Here is a 16,849-nt window from a genome sequence, read left to right on the forward strand (position 1 = left end):
AAGTAACAGAGGAGGTGAACATCGAACAGCGTTGCACCGGACAGCAATGCTCCCTCTCAGGTGTGTGCGTGCGGCAACACATCTTTTGCGGGGAGCGCACAAAGGAATTTAAACTGTGCACAAAAGGTTGTCACCCTCTACCCCGTCAGCACGTTCCGTATATTTCACGGCCGTACACGATCACATTTCCTTTCCCGGTTTCTGATGCGGACGGCAGAGTTCGCGATGATTTGCCTGCAGATTTTTAGAACTGGCTTATTTATACTGTTTTTTAGTGAAGAATTTATTGACCGTATTTATTCATGTCGAATTCCAAAGAACATTTAAAGCAGAGTGGCTCAGCGAAGCATAGAAACAGCTCCACCGAGAGCTCATGAGGTCAGGAAACGTGCAGCCACGAGAAAATGGCTTCGGGTTTTCTTCCGCTTAAAAATTCTGCGCGCACATGTTGTCGTCACTGGGTGAAAAACTGCGCGGCACAAGATTTTTGCGCACACACTTGAGGGATCGTTGCTGGACAGGTCACTCCGCCCGGCGATGTTGTGCTGATCTTGATAGCCCTTTGCACTAAATGTGTCCCCGCTACTCCTGAGTATCATCACATCCCTCCAGCCCTTTAACATTCACAGTGTCTTTCTGAAAGCCTCTTAAAGTTGGCTGAACTGACTGCCCGTTTCCATTACTACCTCTGGTTAACACATTTCGGGGATCTACCAATCTCTCTGTGTTAAAAAAAAACACATCCTCTTTCCCCTCACCGTCAACCTTAGAGGCGTGTCCTCTGGTGTTTGACGTTTCTCCAATGGGGAAAAGATCTTGATTGTAAGTGCACAAGGGAAATGATACGTGGAACATTATAGTACAGAACAGGCCCTTCAGCCCACAATCTTGTCCTGACATTTTAACCTACTCTAAGATCAATCTAACCCTGCTCACCTACATCATGATCAGCATCATTATCCGCCTTCTTGTATGACATCATTATTATTCGCCATGTCATATGACATCATCATTGTCATATGACATCATCATTATCCGCTGTGTCATATGACATCATCATTATCCGCCGTGTCGTCTGACATGGGCGATCATGGTCATGATCTATGACCATGATTGTTCTTGGCAGATTTTTCTACAGAAGCAGTTTGCCATCGTGTACTTCTGGGCAGTGTCTTTACAAAGACTGATGCCACACCCCTTCCCCTTCCCCAGCCACTATCAATACTCTTCAGAGATTGTCTGCCTGGCGTCAGTGGTCGCACAACCAGGACTTCAACCAGGACCTGCTTCCGTGGCTTCACGTGACCCTGATCAAGGGAGGGGGGCTAAACAGGTGCTACACCTCGCCCAAGGTCGACCTGCAGGCTAGCGGAGGGAAGGAGCCCCTCACACCTCCTCTGGTAACTCCACCTCACCGCCCTCTCCATTTTTCTATCACCTTTGTGCTCTTTAACCTACTCTAAGACCAATCTAACCCTTCCCCCGACACAGCCCTCCACTTCTCTATCATCTGCGGGCCTGCCTAAGAGTCTCTCAATTGCCCCTAAAGTATCTGTCTCTTCCACCAGCCCTGGCAGGGTGTCCCACACACCTAGCACTCTCTGTGGGAAGTTTCATCTCCCAGGCAGTTCATCTGATCAACCATTCCAGTTCGCCCCCCACCGTCCCCTCTACCTATTATTCCACTGTGAACACTTTAAACCATAATTATTTCTAATGTTATTTTTATATAATTCTTCATTCTTTATAAGTTTTTGTTTTTGTTTCGTGCTGTGCCAACACAGCACAACAAATTCCTAATGTGTGTAAATGTGTACGGTGAATAAAGTTGATTCTTGATCTTTTATCCTTTTTCACACCCTTCACCTCCCTCTCTTTTGCCCTCTCTCCCTCTCACCTCTCTCCCCTTTCACCCTCTCTCCCTCCACTTTCACCCTCTCGCCCTTTCACCTCTCTCCCATTTCACCTCTCTCTCTCCCCTTTCACCTCTCTCTCCCCTTTCACCTCTCTCTCTCCCCTTTCACCTCTCTCCCCTTTCACCTCTCTCCGTCTCACTCCTCTCTCTTCTCTCTCTCCCTCTCTCTTCGTTCCCTCCTTCTCTCTCATTCCCTCTCTCCTCTCTCTCTTACTTCCTCTCTTCTCCTTCTCCTTCCCTCTCTCTCCTTCCCTGCCCCCCCCCTCCCTCCCTCCCTCCCTCCCTCCCTCCCCCCGCCGGGCTCGGTCACAAGCGCGAATCCGCACATACAGTGGAGGGGCCGCCTTTAAACCGCGGCGTGCTCTCTCGGACCAGCCCCGCGGCGCTGGGGATTCCCGGGGAACGCCCGCAGACGGTGCGCTGACCCGCGGCGCCAGCGCAGACGGCGAGACCGGGGACGGAGAGGTGAAGCCAGGGAGGGGGGTCGTGGTAAAGAGAGGGAGGGGAGAGGGTAAGAGAAGGGGTAAGAAGAGAACAGAGAAGGATCCGACAGGAGACGGGGAGCAGGACAGAGAGAGGGAGACAGCGGCGGCGGGGAAGAGTGCGAGGGACTGACTGGCAGCTCTCAGCCCTTCACTCCCCACTGGATGAGTTTTTTTTTCCGCTGGGTGCTTCCAACAGACGTTGAGTAGTTGGGTGTCCCTACTGGGCCGAGTCCCTTGGGTGCTCTTTGTTCGGTTCGTCCCCTTGCATGCCTCTTGTCGGTTGGGTCCTGGTACTTCGAGTCCCTTACCTGCCAGCTCCTAGCGGATAAGATATCGGAGCAGAGTCAGGCCATTCGGCCCGTCGAACCCTGCTTGCTGCTTGAATTCCCCCCCCCCCCGCCCCCGAGAGCTCCTTCAGGGAGAGTCCCCGTCAGGTGGGTGCTGCCTTGGGTTCCTCTTGGTCTTCCCTCCCGGAGCCCCGTGTCTAACGCCGCCGGACCCTCCCAGAGCCCCGTGTCTAACGCCGCCGGACCCTCCCCGCGTCCCGTGCCTAACCCCGCCGGACCCTCCCCGAGCCCCGGTGCCTAACCCCGCCGGACCCTCCCCGCGCCCCGTGCCTAACCCCGCCGGACCCTCCCCGAGCCCCGGTGCCTAACCCCGCCGGACCCTCCCCGAGCCCCGGTGCCTAACCCCGCCGGACCCTCCCCGAGCCCCGGTGCCTAACCCCGCCGGACCCTCCCCGAGCCCCGGTGCCTAACCCCGCCGGACCCTCCCCGAGCCCCGGTGCCTAACCCCGCCGGACCCTCCCCGAGCCCCGGTGCCTAACCCCGCCGGACCCTCCCCGAGCCCCGGTGCCGAACCCCGCTGGGGGCCGATGTGGCTGGTGCTGCTGCCGCTGCTGGCGCTGGGCTGGGCCCAGGGGGCGGGCGCTCTCTCCACCTGCCAGGTGCTGAACCCGGAGATGTACCGGAGCCGGCGCCTGGAGGCCATCCGCGGCCAGATCCTCAGCAAGTTGCAGCTGTCCGAGGCGCCCGACCTCGACGACCTGCCGGACGACGTGCCGCTGGAGGTGGCGCTCCTGTACAACAGCACCCGCGACCAGCTGAGGGAGGACGCCCGGCGCCGGGCCGTGCTGTGCCAGGCCACGTCCAGCATGCAGTACTACGCGCAGCAGATGTACCGGATGGACATGGTGCCCGCCAGCTTCCAAGAGAGTAAGGGGCCGGGCCACACGCGTGGGAGAAGCCGGGGGAGTCGGGGGGGGGGAGTTCTGGTGTGGGGCTGGGGGACGTCCGTGGCGTTAAACGGGGCCGATTCCCTCTCCGCAGACGCTGCCCGACCCGTTGGGTGTTGCCCGCCGTGTTAGTTTTAAAGCGGGGGCTGTGGGATTGGTGATCAGCGATTCTTTCCCCCCACCCCTCGCCACCGTTCCTCCGACACCCCCCTCCTCCCTTCCTGCCGCCCGGCTCTCCCCCCTCGCCGCCCCTCTTGTGATACCTTCTCCAACCACCCCCTCCACTGCCTGCCGCCCGGCTCTCCCTCCCCACCGTCGCTCCCTCTGTAGGGTGAGTGAGACTTCTTTCATCGTCACTGTTGGGAGGGACGGGGATGCAGGGGCCCGGAGTTGTGGCCCTCCTCCCAGGGGGTTCACACAGCAGACGCCCCCACCCCCGCCAACTCTTCTGTGTTGGAGATAGTCAGGACCCAAGGGGAGAGACCTCGGTTGCGTTGCACAGGGCTGGGCAAATCAACTGATTTCATAATTCTTTCCTCCCCTCCATCCTGCTCTTTCTCCCCCATCCCTCCCCTGTCTCCCCTCTTGTCATATCTCTCCCACCTCCTCTCTCTCCCCATCCCTCCCCTGTCTCCCCTCTTGTCATATCTCTCCCACCTCCTCTCTCTCCCCATCCCTCCCCTATCTCCCTCTTATCATATCTCTTCCACCTCCTCCTTCCTCCTCATCCCTTTCCCTACCTCCCCTCTCACCATATCTCTCCCACCTCTTCCCTCCCCCTATTTCCCCTCTCGCCATATCTCTCCCACCTCCTCCCTCCCCCTATTCCCCTCTCGCCATATCTCTCCCACCTCCTCCCTCCCCCTATCTCCCCTCTTGTCATATCTCTCCCACCTCCTCTCTCCCCCTCATCACTCCCCCTATCACCCCTCTCGCCATATCTCTCCCACCTCCTCTCTGCCCTCATCCTCTCTTTCTCTCTGCCTCCTCCCTCCACTCCCTCTTCCCTCTCGCTCCCTCACTCACTCCCCATTCCCCTCTCTGCCCTCATTGCCCCTTCACACTCCTCCCTCCCCTTCCTTCTCTCCCTATCTGCCTCCCTCTTCTCTTTCCCCAACCCTCTTCCCATCTATCTCTTCTCTCACCCCTCCTCCCACTCTCCCAATCCCTCTCCCCGTCTCCCTGTGTCTCTTCCCTTATTCCTCCTATCTCTGCTTCACCTCATCCATCTCGCTGGCCCCTCCTGTTTCCCCTCCCTCCCCATTTCCTCCACCCCTCTCTTCTGCTTCTCTTTCTTTCCCTCATCCCCCCCTCTCTCTTGCTCTCCTATCTTCCATCTCCTCTCTTACCTCCTTCTCCTCCTCTCACCCAACTCCTTCCCCACTCCCTCTACCTCTGCCTCTCTCTCTGTCCCCTCCTCCCCTCTCTCTACCTATCGACCTCTCTCTTTCTGCCTCTCTCTCTCTGCCTCCATCTTTCTCTGCCCCCCCTCTCTCTCTACGCCCTCCCCTCCCTCGCCCTGTCTCCCGTTCCCCCCCCCACACTCACCCCCGACCCAGACATGATCTCCACCAGCCTTTACAACCCGTACTTCCGCCTGGTGAACTTTGACCTGGCGATCCTGGAGCGGAACGTCTCCCAGCTGGCGAAGGTGCAATTCCGCCTCTTCCGGATCAGACACCAGAAGGCCAAGGTGGCCGAGCAGAGGATTGAGGTGTACCAGGTAACCAGGGGTTCATCCGCCTAACCGGGCGGGGGGGGGGGAGAGGGTTCACTCGTGATTGGGTTGACCCAGGGGTCAATGCAGGTAACCAGAAAAATTAATCCAGGTTTCAGGGGGGTTAATTGAGGACACCGAGGGGGTGAATCCAGGTAACTGGAGGCCATTTTGGAACTGTGCACACACACACAACTGATTGGAGCACTGTGTCCTGTTGTGGTCACCACTGGTCCGAGGCCCGGAGAGGGCCTGAGTGTGACCGGGGAGGTTTGGCTGGAGGTGTGGGGGGTGGGGGGAGAGAGTGGACGGGCTGGGGCTGGGACGGAGGAGCTTTGGAGCGGGTGGCTGGGGCGGTTGGGTGTGAACCTCGCTTTCTGAGGGACTGGGGGCAGGTGGTGACCTTTCCCAAGTTGTGTGCCTCAAGTTGGCATGGACAGGACGGGCTGAATGTCCTGGGTCCCCCGGGAATGAGTTGGGTGGTGGGAGGTGTCAGTGGGATGGGAGAGCCCTGCTGCGGCGGAGTGGAGGGGAGAGGAGGGCGGTGATCCCATGGGAAGGGTGGGGGGGGGAGAGAGACGTGGGCCGTCACCGCCTCACGGCCTTCCCGTCACCCGCCGCAGGTGCTGAAGGGCCGCGACCCCGCCTCGCCGGCCCACAGGTACATCGAGAGCCGGGTGGTGCGGCCGAGGGCGGCTGGCGAGTGGCTGTCCTTCGATGTCACCGAGACCATCAGCGAGTGGCTGCTGCAGCGAGGTAGGTGACTGGCACCCAAGGGTGGGGTGGGTTTGTCACTGCTGGGTGCACCGTAGTGGGGGGGGGGGACGTAGGTAGCAGGGAGGAGATGGGGAAGGGGGGGTGTTGGCGGGTTAACACAGACTGTGAAAGGAAGACTCCGCCCCTGTGTCTGAGGCTCCGCCCTTGCCACAGGAAGGCTCCGCCCCCAAGCCTGGTAGCCCCGCCCATGCCGCGGTAAGCCACGCCTCCAAGGCGCGAGCTCCCCCCCCGGCGATGTCACAGCCCCTCCTCCATGCTGTGGAATCTCCGCCCATTTGACCGGGAGACTCCGCCCCATTCCCGATCGCCCCGCCCTTGTGCTTAGAGGCTCCGCCCTCTATTGTAGGGGTCTTCACCCCCCCCCCAACCAAGAGGGTGAAGACCAGGGTGGGACTGCCGATCCATCAGGAGGCTGTGCCACCCCCCACCCCAGGGGTTTCTGTCACTCGCTGCGACCCAGCCCCAGAGAGGTCGGGTGCTGTTCGGTCAGGGGCCCTGATCTCCCCCCACCCCCCCGCCCCGCCGCCAGTGATGGCTGGCCCGTAACGAGCTGCTTCTGCTTCCCAGACAGGAACCAGGGTCTGAAGATCAGCGTCCACTGTCCCTGCTGCACCTTCATCACCTCCTCCAACAACATCGTCCCCAACAGGACCGAGGAGCTGGAGGCTCGCTTCGCCGGTAGGTTCACCGACCGCTCTCCCCCACCCAAACCTGACCTCTGACCCCTAACTCCTCTCTCCGACCCCGCCCCTGCCCTTCGACCCCTCTCCAACCCCTGTCCCCTCCCTCTGACCCCCCGACCCCTTCAAAACTTTGCCCTCTCTCCTACCTTCACCCCCCCTTCCTCCAGCCTCCTCTCCTCCCTGATTCCTGCCCCCTCCCTCTACTTCCTCCCTGACCTCCACTCCTCCCCAGCCACTCGGCCGTCCCCTGACTTCCTCCCCTCCCCGACCTTCGCCCCCCCTCCCCCAACCCCTCGCAGAGCCCCACACCTCACCGCCGCCTGCCCCCTCCCTGACAGTCAGCCCCTCGCCCACCCTCTGACCCCTGCCCTCTCCCTTCGACCCTTTGCCCTCCCCAACCTCTCTCCCAACTCCCTCCCTGACCCTTGCCCTACGACCTCTGAGTCCCTCCTAACACTCATGAAAACCCTCCTCCTTCCCCCTACCGTCCTGCCCGTGCTTCTGCCCATTCCCTCTCCTCCTCAACACCCCCCCTTGCCTTCAACTTCCTCCTCATTCTGAATCTCCCCTCCCTTCACCTCCTCCCCCCCTCCAAATCCCCGTGTCCGACTGTCACACCCACTCTCTCTAACCGACCGTAAACTTTCAGCCTCCCTCCAAGCCTATCCTCTCAGTCCCCAACCCGACCAGAGTCCCCCCCCCCCCACAACCAGTGGCATGTTGGGGAGCCCCACCCCTCATACCACACAGGAGGATCCCAGAGTTTCTCTATTCGTTCCCCCCCCCCCCACCGAGGAATTGGGGAAGATTTCCCAGTTAGGGGATTGGGTACGAGGCAGCATAGTCTGGATGGGCCGAATGACCCCAATTCCCCATCCCGCAGTCCTCCATGTTGGAGGTGGTGGTGGCAAAGCTGCACTCCCTCAGCGCTGCCCCCATCCCACCCCCCGGGAGGACGAGCGACCCACTCTCTGATCTCTCCCCGCACGGCAGGAATCGACGACGACCCATACCGGGACTACTCGAGCGAGAGGCTGGAGGAGCTCGCCGCCTTCAGGACCCCTCACCTGCTCTTCACCCTCCTGCAGCCGCCCCGGTCCAGCCCCAGCTCCAACCAGCTGCGCCGGAAGCGGGCGACCGACGGACACTCCTGCTCCAAGTGAGGGGGCGCGGGGCGGGGCGGGGGGCGGGGAGAGGTGGAGGGAGGTTGCGGAAGACGGCGAGGGGTTGAAGGGATGAGGAGGGGCAGAGATGGCGATGGAGGGAGAGAGAGAGAGGGCCGGGTACGAGCAGTGGAGGGAGGGGTACGGACCGAGTGGGGAGATGGGTAGTCAAGTTGGGTTCCGCCTTCTGTGAACTTCCTTTGAGAGGGTTCAAAGAACATCCGCAGAAGTGACTCCAGGATAGAACGGCTTGTCACGGGAGGAGCGCTTGATGGCTCCGGGCCGGCACTCACTGGAATTCAGAAGAATGAAGGGGGATCTCGTTGAAACCTATCAAAAGTTGAAAGGCCGTGATAGAGTGGATGTGGAGAGGATGTTTCCTGAGGTGGGGGGAGTCTAGGACCAGAGGACGCAGCCTCAGAATAGAAGAACATCCTTCTAGTTGTAGTTGTAGTCATACTTTATTGATCCCGGGGAAAATTGGTTTTCGTTACAGTTGCACCATAAATAATAAATAGTAATAGAACCATAAATAGTTAAATAGTAATATGTAAATTATGCCAGGAAATAAGTCTGGGACCAGCCTATCGGCTCAGGGTGTCTGACCCTCCAAGGGAGGAGTTGTAAAGTTTGATGGCCACAGGCAGGAATGACTTCCTATGGCGCTCTGTGCTGCATCTCGGTGGAATGAGTCTCTGGCTGAATGTACTCCTGTGCCCACCCAGTACATTATGTAGTGGATGGGAGACATTGTCCAAGATGGCATGCAACTTGGACAGCATCCTCTTTTCAGACACCACCGTCAGAGAGTCCAGTTCCATCCCCACAACATCACTGGCCTTACGAATGAGTTTGTTGATTCTGTTGGTGTCTGCTACCCTCAGCCTGCTGCCCCAGGACACAACAGCAAACATGATCGCACTGGCCACCACAGACTCGTAGAACATCCTCAGCATCGTCCAGCAGATGTTAAAGGACCTCAGTCTCCTCAGGAAATAGAGACGGCTCTGTCTCTTCTTGTAGACAGCCTCAGTGTTCTTTGACCAGTCCAGTTTATTGTCAATTTGTATCCCCAGGTATTTGTAATCCTCCACCATGTCCACACTGACCCCCTGGATGGAAACAGGGGTCACCAGTACCTTAGCTCTCCTCAGGTCTACGACCAGCTCCTCAGTCTTTTTCACATTAAGCTGCAGATAATTCTGCTCACACCATGTGACAAAGTTTCCTACCGTAGCCCTGTACTCAGCCTCACCTCCCTTGCTGGTGCATCCAACTATGGCAGAGTCATCCGAAAACTTCTGAAGATGACAAGACTCTGTGCAGTAGTTGAAGTCCGAGGTGTAAATGGTGAAGAGAAAGGGAGACGAGACAGTCCCCTGTGGAGCCCCAGTGCTGCTGATCACTCTGTTGGACACACAGAACGGAGATGAGGAAGAATTTCTTTAGCCAGAGAGTGGTGAATGTATGGAGTTTGTTACAACTGGCAGAGCTGTGGAGGCCAAGTCTTTATGTATATTTAAGGCAGAGATTGGTAGATTCTTGATTGGTCGGGGGCATGGAGGGATACGGGGGGATGGCAGGAGACTGGGGGCTGGGAGAAGGAAAGTGACGAAATGGCAGAGCAGACTGGAAGGGCCAAATGGCCTGATTCTGCTCCTGTATCTTACGGCCCTGTAGTCCCACAAGGCCAGTGAGGGGCAGGTAGGATGAACATCTCAGCAGCAGCAGCATCACAGGTGTGGACAACACAGCGGACATAGATTATCCTAGCAACATACATAAAACGCTGGAGGAACTCAGCGGGTCAGGCAGCATCTATGGAGGGGAATGAACCGTTGATGTTTCCAGCCAAGGCCCTTCGTCAGGGCTCAGTTATACTAGACGGTGAAGAGAGAGAGACTGTGTAAAACAAGGCCTTAGTGCAGGCAGTGTAAGAGCTGGTTGTTACGATGGTAATGATTAGGGTTGTGTAAGTCTGTTCAATAACTGAGTGGTTGAAGGGAAGTCACTGTTCCCGAACCTGGTGGTGGGGGACTTCAGGCTCCTGTACCTCCTGCCCACTGCGAGATGTGAGGAGATGATCTGGCCCGGATGGTGGGGGTCTTTGATAGATCGGGAAGTCGATGTTCCTGAACCTGGTGGTGTGGGACGTCAGGTCTCTGTACCTCCTGGACAATGGGAGATGTGAGAAGGTGGCCCGGCCCGGATGGTGGGGGTCGTTGATGGTGGATTTTGCCTCCTTGAGACAGCATCCCCCCCCCGTAGGCCGGCGGTGGGGAGGGATGCGCCCGTGATGAATTGGGCAGAGTCCACGAGCTTCTTGCATTCCTGAGCAATTACGGTAAATTGCTGCACCGGACACTCCCACCGGCCCGCCTGTAAACGTTTGCTCGAGTGTCTGGATCCCCCTTCACCTTCCAAGAAAGTCGAGGCACGGGCACGCCCTCTCTGCCTCTCCCCCAGCAAGGAGTTTTAGGACGAGGCAAGCCTAGTTGAAGCGACACACACAAGATGCTGGAGGAACTCAGCACGCCAGACGGCATCTGTGGAAAAGAGTAAACAGTTGACGCTTCGGGCTGAGACCCTTCATCGGTTCCGGGCCTGAAACGTCGACTGTTTACTCTTTTCCACAGATGTGGTCTGGCCTGCTGAGTTCCTCCAGCATTTTTTGTGTGTGTGCGTGTGTGTGTTTTGCTAGGATTTCCAGCACCTGCAGGTTCTCCCTTGTTGGCGATAAGCCCGACTGAAAGCAAGAATCAATGGGGAGCATCAAGGAAAGAGCGATCATAACGCGACCGTCCACTGCACGGGCTCCCACCCTGCGGTCCACAGACCCCTCAGTTAAAGGTAGGGGTCTGTGGCACGAAAATGGTTGGGGAGCCCTCCTCCACAGCCTCTGTTATGAGGTCGGTGGGGAAGGTAGAATGAGGGAAGGAAGGCAGAGGGAGGGTGGGCAGAGAGGGGTCAGTGGAGGGGAAGAAGGAGGTGTGGGTGGGGTTCAAACCCTCTTCCCCCCACCCACCCCACCACCGTGGGGCCCTGGGAGGCACCATTCGGACGGGAGAGACCGGGCACTAACAGCCGTGGCGGTCTCTTGGCCTCAGGACCGTGGAGGAGGAGTGCTGCCTGCACCAGCTCTACGTGGACTTCCGCCGCGACCTGGACTGGAAGTGGATCCGCGAGCCTAGGGGCTACAAGGCCAACTTCTGCGGCGGGCCCTGCCCGTACTTCTGGAGTACAGACATCCTATACGGCAAGGTAAGACGGAGACTCGGCACAGGGAACCGCGACACTCAGTGAGGGGTGGGGGAGTGAGGTCCAGAGGAGTGGGATCCCGCTGGATAGTTTAGAGCAGGGGATCCGACCTTTTTTATGCCGTGGACCAGTTCAGCTAGGGGTCCAGGTTGGGAACCTCTGGTTTAGAACATAGAACAGGACACACACCCTCCCGGGGTCAGACACAGAGTGAAGCTCCCTCCACACCGTCCCATCACACCCTCCCGGGGTCAGACACAGAGTGAAGCTCCCTCCACACCGTCCCATCACACACTCCCGGGGTCAGACACAGAGTGAAGCTCCCTCCACACCGTCCCATCACACACTCCCGGGGTCGGGCACAGAGTGAAACTCCCTCCACACCGTCCCATCACACACCCCCAGGGTCAGACATAGAGTGAAGCTCCCTCCACACCGTCCCATCACACACTCCCGGGGTCAGACACAGTGAAGCTCCCTCTACACCGTCCCATCACACACTCCCGGGGTCAGACACAGAGTGAAGCTCCCTCACACCGTCCCATCACACACTCCCGGGGTCAGACACAGAGTGAAGCTCCCTCCACACCATCCCATCACACACTCCTGGGGTCGGACACAGAGTGAAGCTCCCTCCACACCGTCCCATCACACACTCCCGGGGTCGGACACAGAGTGAAACTCCCTCCACACCGTCCCATCACACACTCCTGGGATCAGACACAGAGCGAATCTCCCTCCGCACTGTCTCATCACACACTCTCGGGGTCAGACACAGAGTGAAGTGTCACACGCAGTACGTGGAACAGTGTAGTAGGGAGAACAGGCCCTTCGGCTCACAACATCCGTGCTGAGCCTGGCACCAAAGTAAACTCAGTCTGTCTTCCCTGCACAAAATCCCAGTCCCTGAGTTTCCTGCATATTCACATCCACCGGCCTCCCAGCCTCGCCGTTCATTGTTCATTGATCCCGTTTACAGTTACTATTCTATAGATTTGCTGAGTATGCCCACAGGAAAATGAATCTCAGGGTTGTATATGGCGACATGTGTGTACTCTGATAATGAAATTTACTTTGTACCTTGAACCTTTTCTTGAACACCTCAGCTATATCTGCCTCCAGCACCCCGATGGCAGCCTGTTCCAGTCCCTGTGCAAAACTAAACTTACCCGCCCTGGCCCTCTCGTACTTGACGTTTCCACATCGGGAGAACGATTCTGACTGGCCACTCTAGCAAAGCCTCTCGTAATCTCAGGAACTTCTATCGGTTCTTCCCTCATTCTGCGTCGTTCCAGACGGCTCAGCCCAAGCCTCTGCAACCTCTCCCCGTGGCTCATGCCCTCTCACCCAGGTCAGTCTCTTCTCCGGAAGCCTCTGCACCCTCCCTGTATCGGGGCCGACCAGAACTGCGCACCGTACTCCGCGTGCGACCCGGCGACGTTATGACGCCGACGCGAAACGTGTGCTTTCCTGAGTCGGCCACGCGTCGGCCCCCCCTCACCTTCCTGCCCTGGCCAGCCCGCACAGGTTGGGCCGAAGTTCAGAGATCGAAGTACTTTCATATATGTCACCACATACAACCCCGAGATTCTTTTTCTTGTGGGCATACTCAATAAATCTGTAGAGTAAGAGCCATTACAGAATCAATGAAAGACCACCCAACTAGGGTATTCTACCAGAGAGCAGAAGACAACAAACTGTGTAAATACGAAAAGATAGAATAATAATAATAAATCAGAGGGAGGGAACGTTGACTCAGACCATGAGAGACCTGTGTCGGGCATTTTCGTGCCTTACAAGGCACAGATTGGAAGTCTGTGTGGGGCGCCACTCCTCGCACAGACACTAGAGCACTGTGTGGTTAAGTGCCTTGCTCAAGGACACAAACACACTGCCACAGCTGAGGCTCAAACTAGCGACCTTCAGATCACTAGATGAACACCTTAACCACTTGGCCACATGCCCAACACTATAAATAAATAAGCCTTAAGTATCAAGAACATGAGATGAAGAGTCCTTGAAAGTGAGTCCATAGGTTGTGGGAACAGTTCAGTGGATGGGGTGAGTGAAGTTAGGCTGAGGGCTAGTGACTACTCTTGCACCTGGTGGTGCGAGTCCTGAGGCTCTTGTACAGAACAGAACAGCAAGATCCCACGGTCTGTGGCAGTCCCCTGAGGGGTGGGAGGAGGGAGGCTGCGATCTTCGGCACCCCCTGGGGGCCAATCCGGGAGCCAGAGGCATCCGGGGGTCATTTCAGGCTGGGAGGGCTGTCTGGAAATCGGGGGTGAGCTCGCACCAGGAGGAGGAGTGTGAGGGGATGGGGACTGTTTTCCTGAGATGCTACTCCCAAACAGAAAAAAGACCCACCCCTGCCTCCACCACCACCACCCCCCCCACAGACTCACAGCATGGTGATGGTGAGGCCATTCGGCCCCATGTGTAAACAACAAACCTCCCCCACTGCCCCCGTGAAGTGTCCAGTTACCCATTAAGGGCCTCTGTCAGATCTGCTCCCCCCTCTCCTCCTGACAATAAGCTCCAGCCCCCAAATGACCTCTGCAGGAAATTCCTCATTCACGTGGAGTAGAAAGAGGCCATGCAGGGCATTGTGCCTGTACTAGCTCGAAGTGCCATGCGTCATTCCCATTCCCATTTCAATATTCTCCTTGGATCTTTACCCAATCATCTTCCTTCTCTGTCCCCCTCCTCCACTGAGAACGGCCTCTCCCTCATTCGCTCTCTTTCCTGAGCCCCTCCCCACCTCCCTCTCCCCTCCCTACGCCCTTCAGGACCGTAACTCCATCATGCTCCCTCCAATCCCCGCCCCAAGGAGAACAGGCCCAGCGTCCACGGAACCAAAGCCCTTCCCAACCAGAAACATTTCGGCGACCCTCCTCCCGCCCCCCCCCCCATTCCTTCCCCAAAGCGCACTTCCTGGAACGGTGCTCTGTCTGTGGCCGAGGGTCGCCATGGTGCGCTGTGATCTGTGCCTCCATTTCCGAAGTGCGAGACCCCTGTGAGCTTGGTAACCCCCTTCTCAACCTGCCCTGTCTAATGCCCCCCTTCCTCCAGCACCCCCCTCGTCGCATTGTGCCCTCTGGGTTGTATCACCTCCTCCCAAAGTCCTAACGAAGTGAGACACCTCGCGCTCCCCAGCACTATCCTGCATCTGCCACCCACCTGCCCATCTCCAGCTCTATTCATCCGTGCAGTCCTAGTTGCCCCTTACAGGAGGATGTGGAGGCTTTGGAGGGGTGGGGGCAAAACAGGTTCACACTGTGGGCTAGAGCCACAGGGAGAGGATATACGAACTAGGGCTGGTTTCTCCGGAGTGGCGGAGGCTGAGCGATCACCTGATAGAAGCTTTTAACATTATGAAAAGTGCAGGGAAGGCAGGCAGAATAGTTTCTTCTTCCTGGGGGAGAAATGTCAAGGACTGGAGGGCATGCATTTAAGGTGAGAAGGGGAAAAGATTAAAGGGACATTTGGATGTGGGCATTAACCTGAGCGGTGGAAAACACACACACATTTGGAGGAACTCAGCAGGCCAGGCAGCATCTGTGGAGGGGAATAAACAGTTGCCGAGACCCTTCATCAGGACTGGAAAGGAAGGGGGCAGAAGTCAGAATAAGGAGGGTCGGGGGGATGGAGCAAGAAGCTGGGAAGTGATAGGTGGAAGAGGACAAGGGCTGAAGAACAGGGAATCTGATAGGAGGGCTGGGGGGAAGGGGAGAAGGAGGGGTATCGGAGGGAGGTGATGGGCGGGGGAAAGTGGAGGGTGGTAGGGGAAGGAGAGATAGGATTAAAGGGGAGGTAGAGGCCTGAGCAGGGACTCAATGGGCCAAAGGGCCTGCGTGTGACCACTGGCTCTGACGTTGTCTGGCCTCTCCCACAGATTCTGAACCTCTACAGCTTCCGGAACCCCGAAGCCTCCGCCGCTCCCTGCTGCGTGGCCAGCGACCTGGACTCCCTCGCTGTCATGTACTACGTGGGCCGGAACCCCAAGGTCGCCAAGCTGTCCGATATGGCGGTGCAGTCGTGCAAGTGCAGATAGGACGGGATGGGGTCGGCGGGGGGACCCTGCCCGGCTTGCCTCCCCCGCCCCCCCCCGCCCTCCATTGGTCACCCCGTATGTCCATCACGCTGCGCCCACCAATGGGAAGCCTCACACGACCTCAGACGGGTGACTGGCCGATCAAGACCGCCCGTCCCCTATCCCCGACCCTACCCCTCCACTTGTTTCCTGAACTTAACGCTGGTGGAGATCGTTCGGCCCGTCGCCTGTGTGCCTTCAAAATGAAACGTTGCTTATTGCCTTTTTATAACCTCTTCCCAGGGTTGTTTGTTTTTTTTTGGGTACTTTGGGGCTGGGGTTTTCAGAGCAAGCCCTGGAATGGGATTGGAGGGGTAGTGTCAGGTCAGGGAGGGTGACCCTACCCACCGACAAAACCCTCCCTGGTGATCAGTCTCCTTGGGGTGGGGTCAAGCTAACCCTCAACAAACAGTGGCTGTCCCGTCGAGGTGGGGGGGGGTGGTGGTAGTGGGTGGGGGTTGGGGGAAGAGAGTCATCCCAGGCAAAATTTGGAGACCCTGACACTCATAGTAAATTGGGAGCGAGCGTCCCATCCAGGAGTGTTGTCAGCTACAAGTCCTGGTCGGCGTTTGGAGCCTGTGGACTGGGGGGTGGTTTGAGGGAAGATGAAACGGGTCTGCGGGGAGGGAGGGGGTGACTGGGTGGCAGGGTTCTTTACAGGGGGTTGATATGCTGTAGGGAGGGTGGGGGATAGGTTAGAGGGATGAGGGAATCAGCTGGGAGAGAGGGAGTGTACGGGTGAGGAAGGGAGTGAGTTTGTGTGTGTGCGCGCGTGTGTGTTTGTGTGTTTTAAACAGTGTCGTTCTATTTTTACACGTATTGTTAAAACGGCTGTAAAGCTCTGTTTAGTGCAGACCATTAAACGTGTATCTTCAGACCCCGCCAGTCTGTGGTTCTTGTCTTCTGGTCCCGCACACTGCGCTCGCTGTCTGCCGGCCGCGCGGAGGGTGGGCGTACAGTCTCCCTCGCACACACACACAGTCTCAGAGTCGGTCACCCACACGTACGTACACACAGCATCTCACACACACACACAGACACAATGTCACAGTCTCTCTCTCAGTAAAAGCATGTGGGTGCAAGTAAATGTGCATACACAGACTTCACACAGAGACGCGTGTGAGCACAGATGCAAACACGCTCTCACACACACAGACACTCACACCCTCAAAGATGCACATTCTCACAGACACACACCCTCACAGTCACAGACACACACTGGGTGTTTTCTCTCTCTCTCGCTCTTTCTCACTACCACCACCCACACACAGTTTTACACCCAGACACTGTGTTACACACACACACACACACACACACACACACACACACACACACACACACACACACACACACACACACACACACACAAAATGGGCGTTCTCTTTCTCTCTCTCTCACTCTCTATCTCTGTCTCTGTCTCTCTATTTATTGTTAACTGTCTTTCCATCTCTGTCTCACTCACTCACCACCAGTACAGACACACATTGGGCTTTCCGCTCTCTCCCCCGCCCCCTCTCCTCTCTC

General features: G+C 57.5%; 1 protein-coding gene across 1 annotated transcript; it reads left to right on the plus strand.

Annotated features, from left to right (window-relative positions):
* The first annotated feature begins 2,029 nt into the window (after positions 1 to 2,029).
* Positions 2,030 to 15,756, plus strand: LOC140189064 (transforming growth factor beta-2 proprotein-like). Its single transcript, XM_072245768.1, has 7 exons — positions 2,030 to 3,614; positions 5,194 to 5,357; positions 5,975 to 6,107; positions 6,696 to 6,806; positions 7,805 to 7,970; positions 11,082 to 11,235; positions 15,128 to 15,756. Exons 1-7 carry the CDS (start codon positions 3,275 to 3,277, stop codon positions 15,284 to 15,286), a joined length of 1,227 nt encoding a protein of 408 aa, XP_072101869.1. The 5' UTR covers positions 2,030 to 3,274; the 3' UTR covers positions 15,287 to 15,756.
* Positions 15,757 to 16,849: the final 1,093 nt, after the last annotated feature.

The sequence above is a fragment of the Mobula birostris genome, chromosome 28 (genome assembly GCF_030028105.1).
Source record: "Mobula birostris isolate sMobBir1 chromosome 28, sMobBir1.hap1, whole genome shotgun sequence".
Taxonomy (NCBI): Eukaryota; Metazoa; Chordata; class Chondrichthyes; order Myliobatiformes; family Myliobatidae; genus Mobula; species Mobula birostris.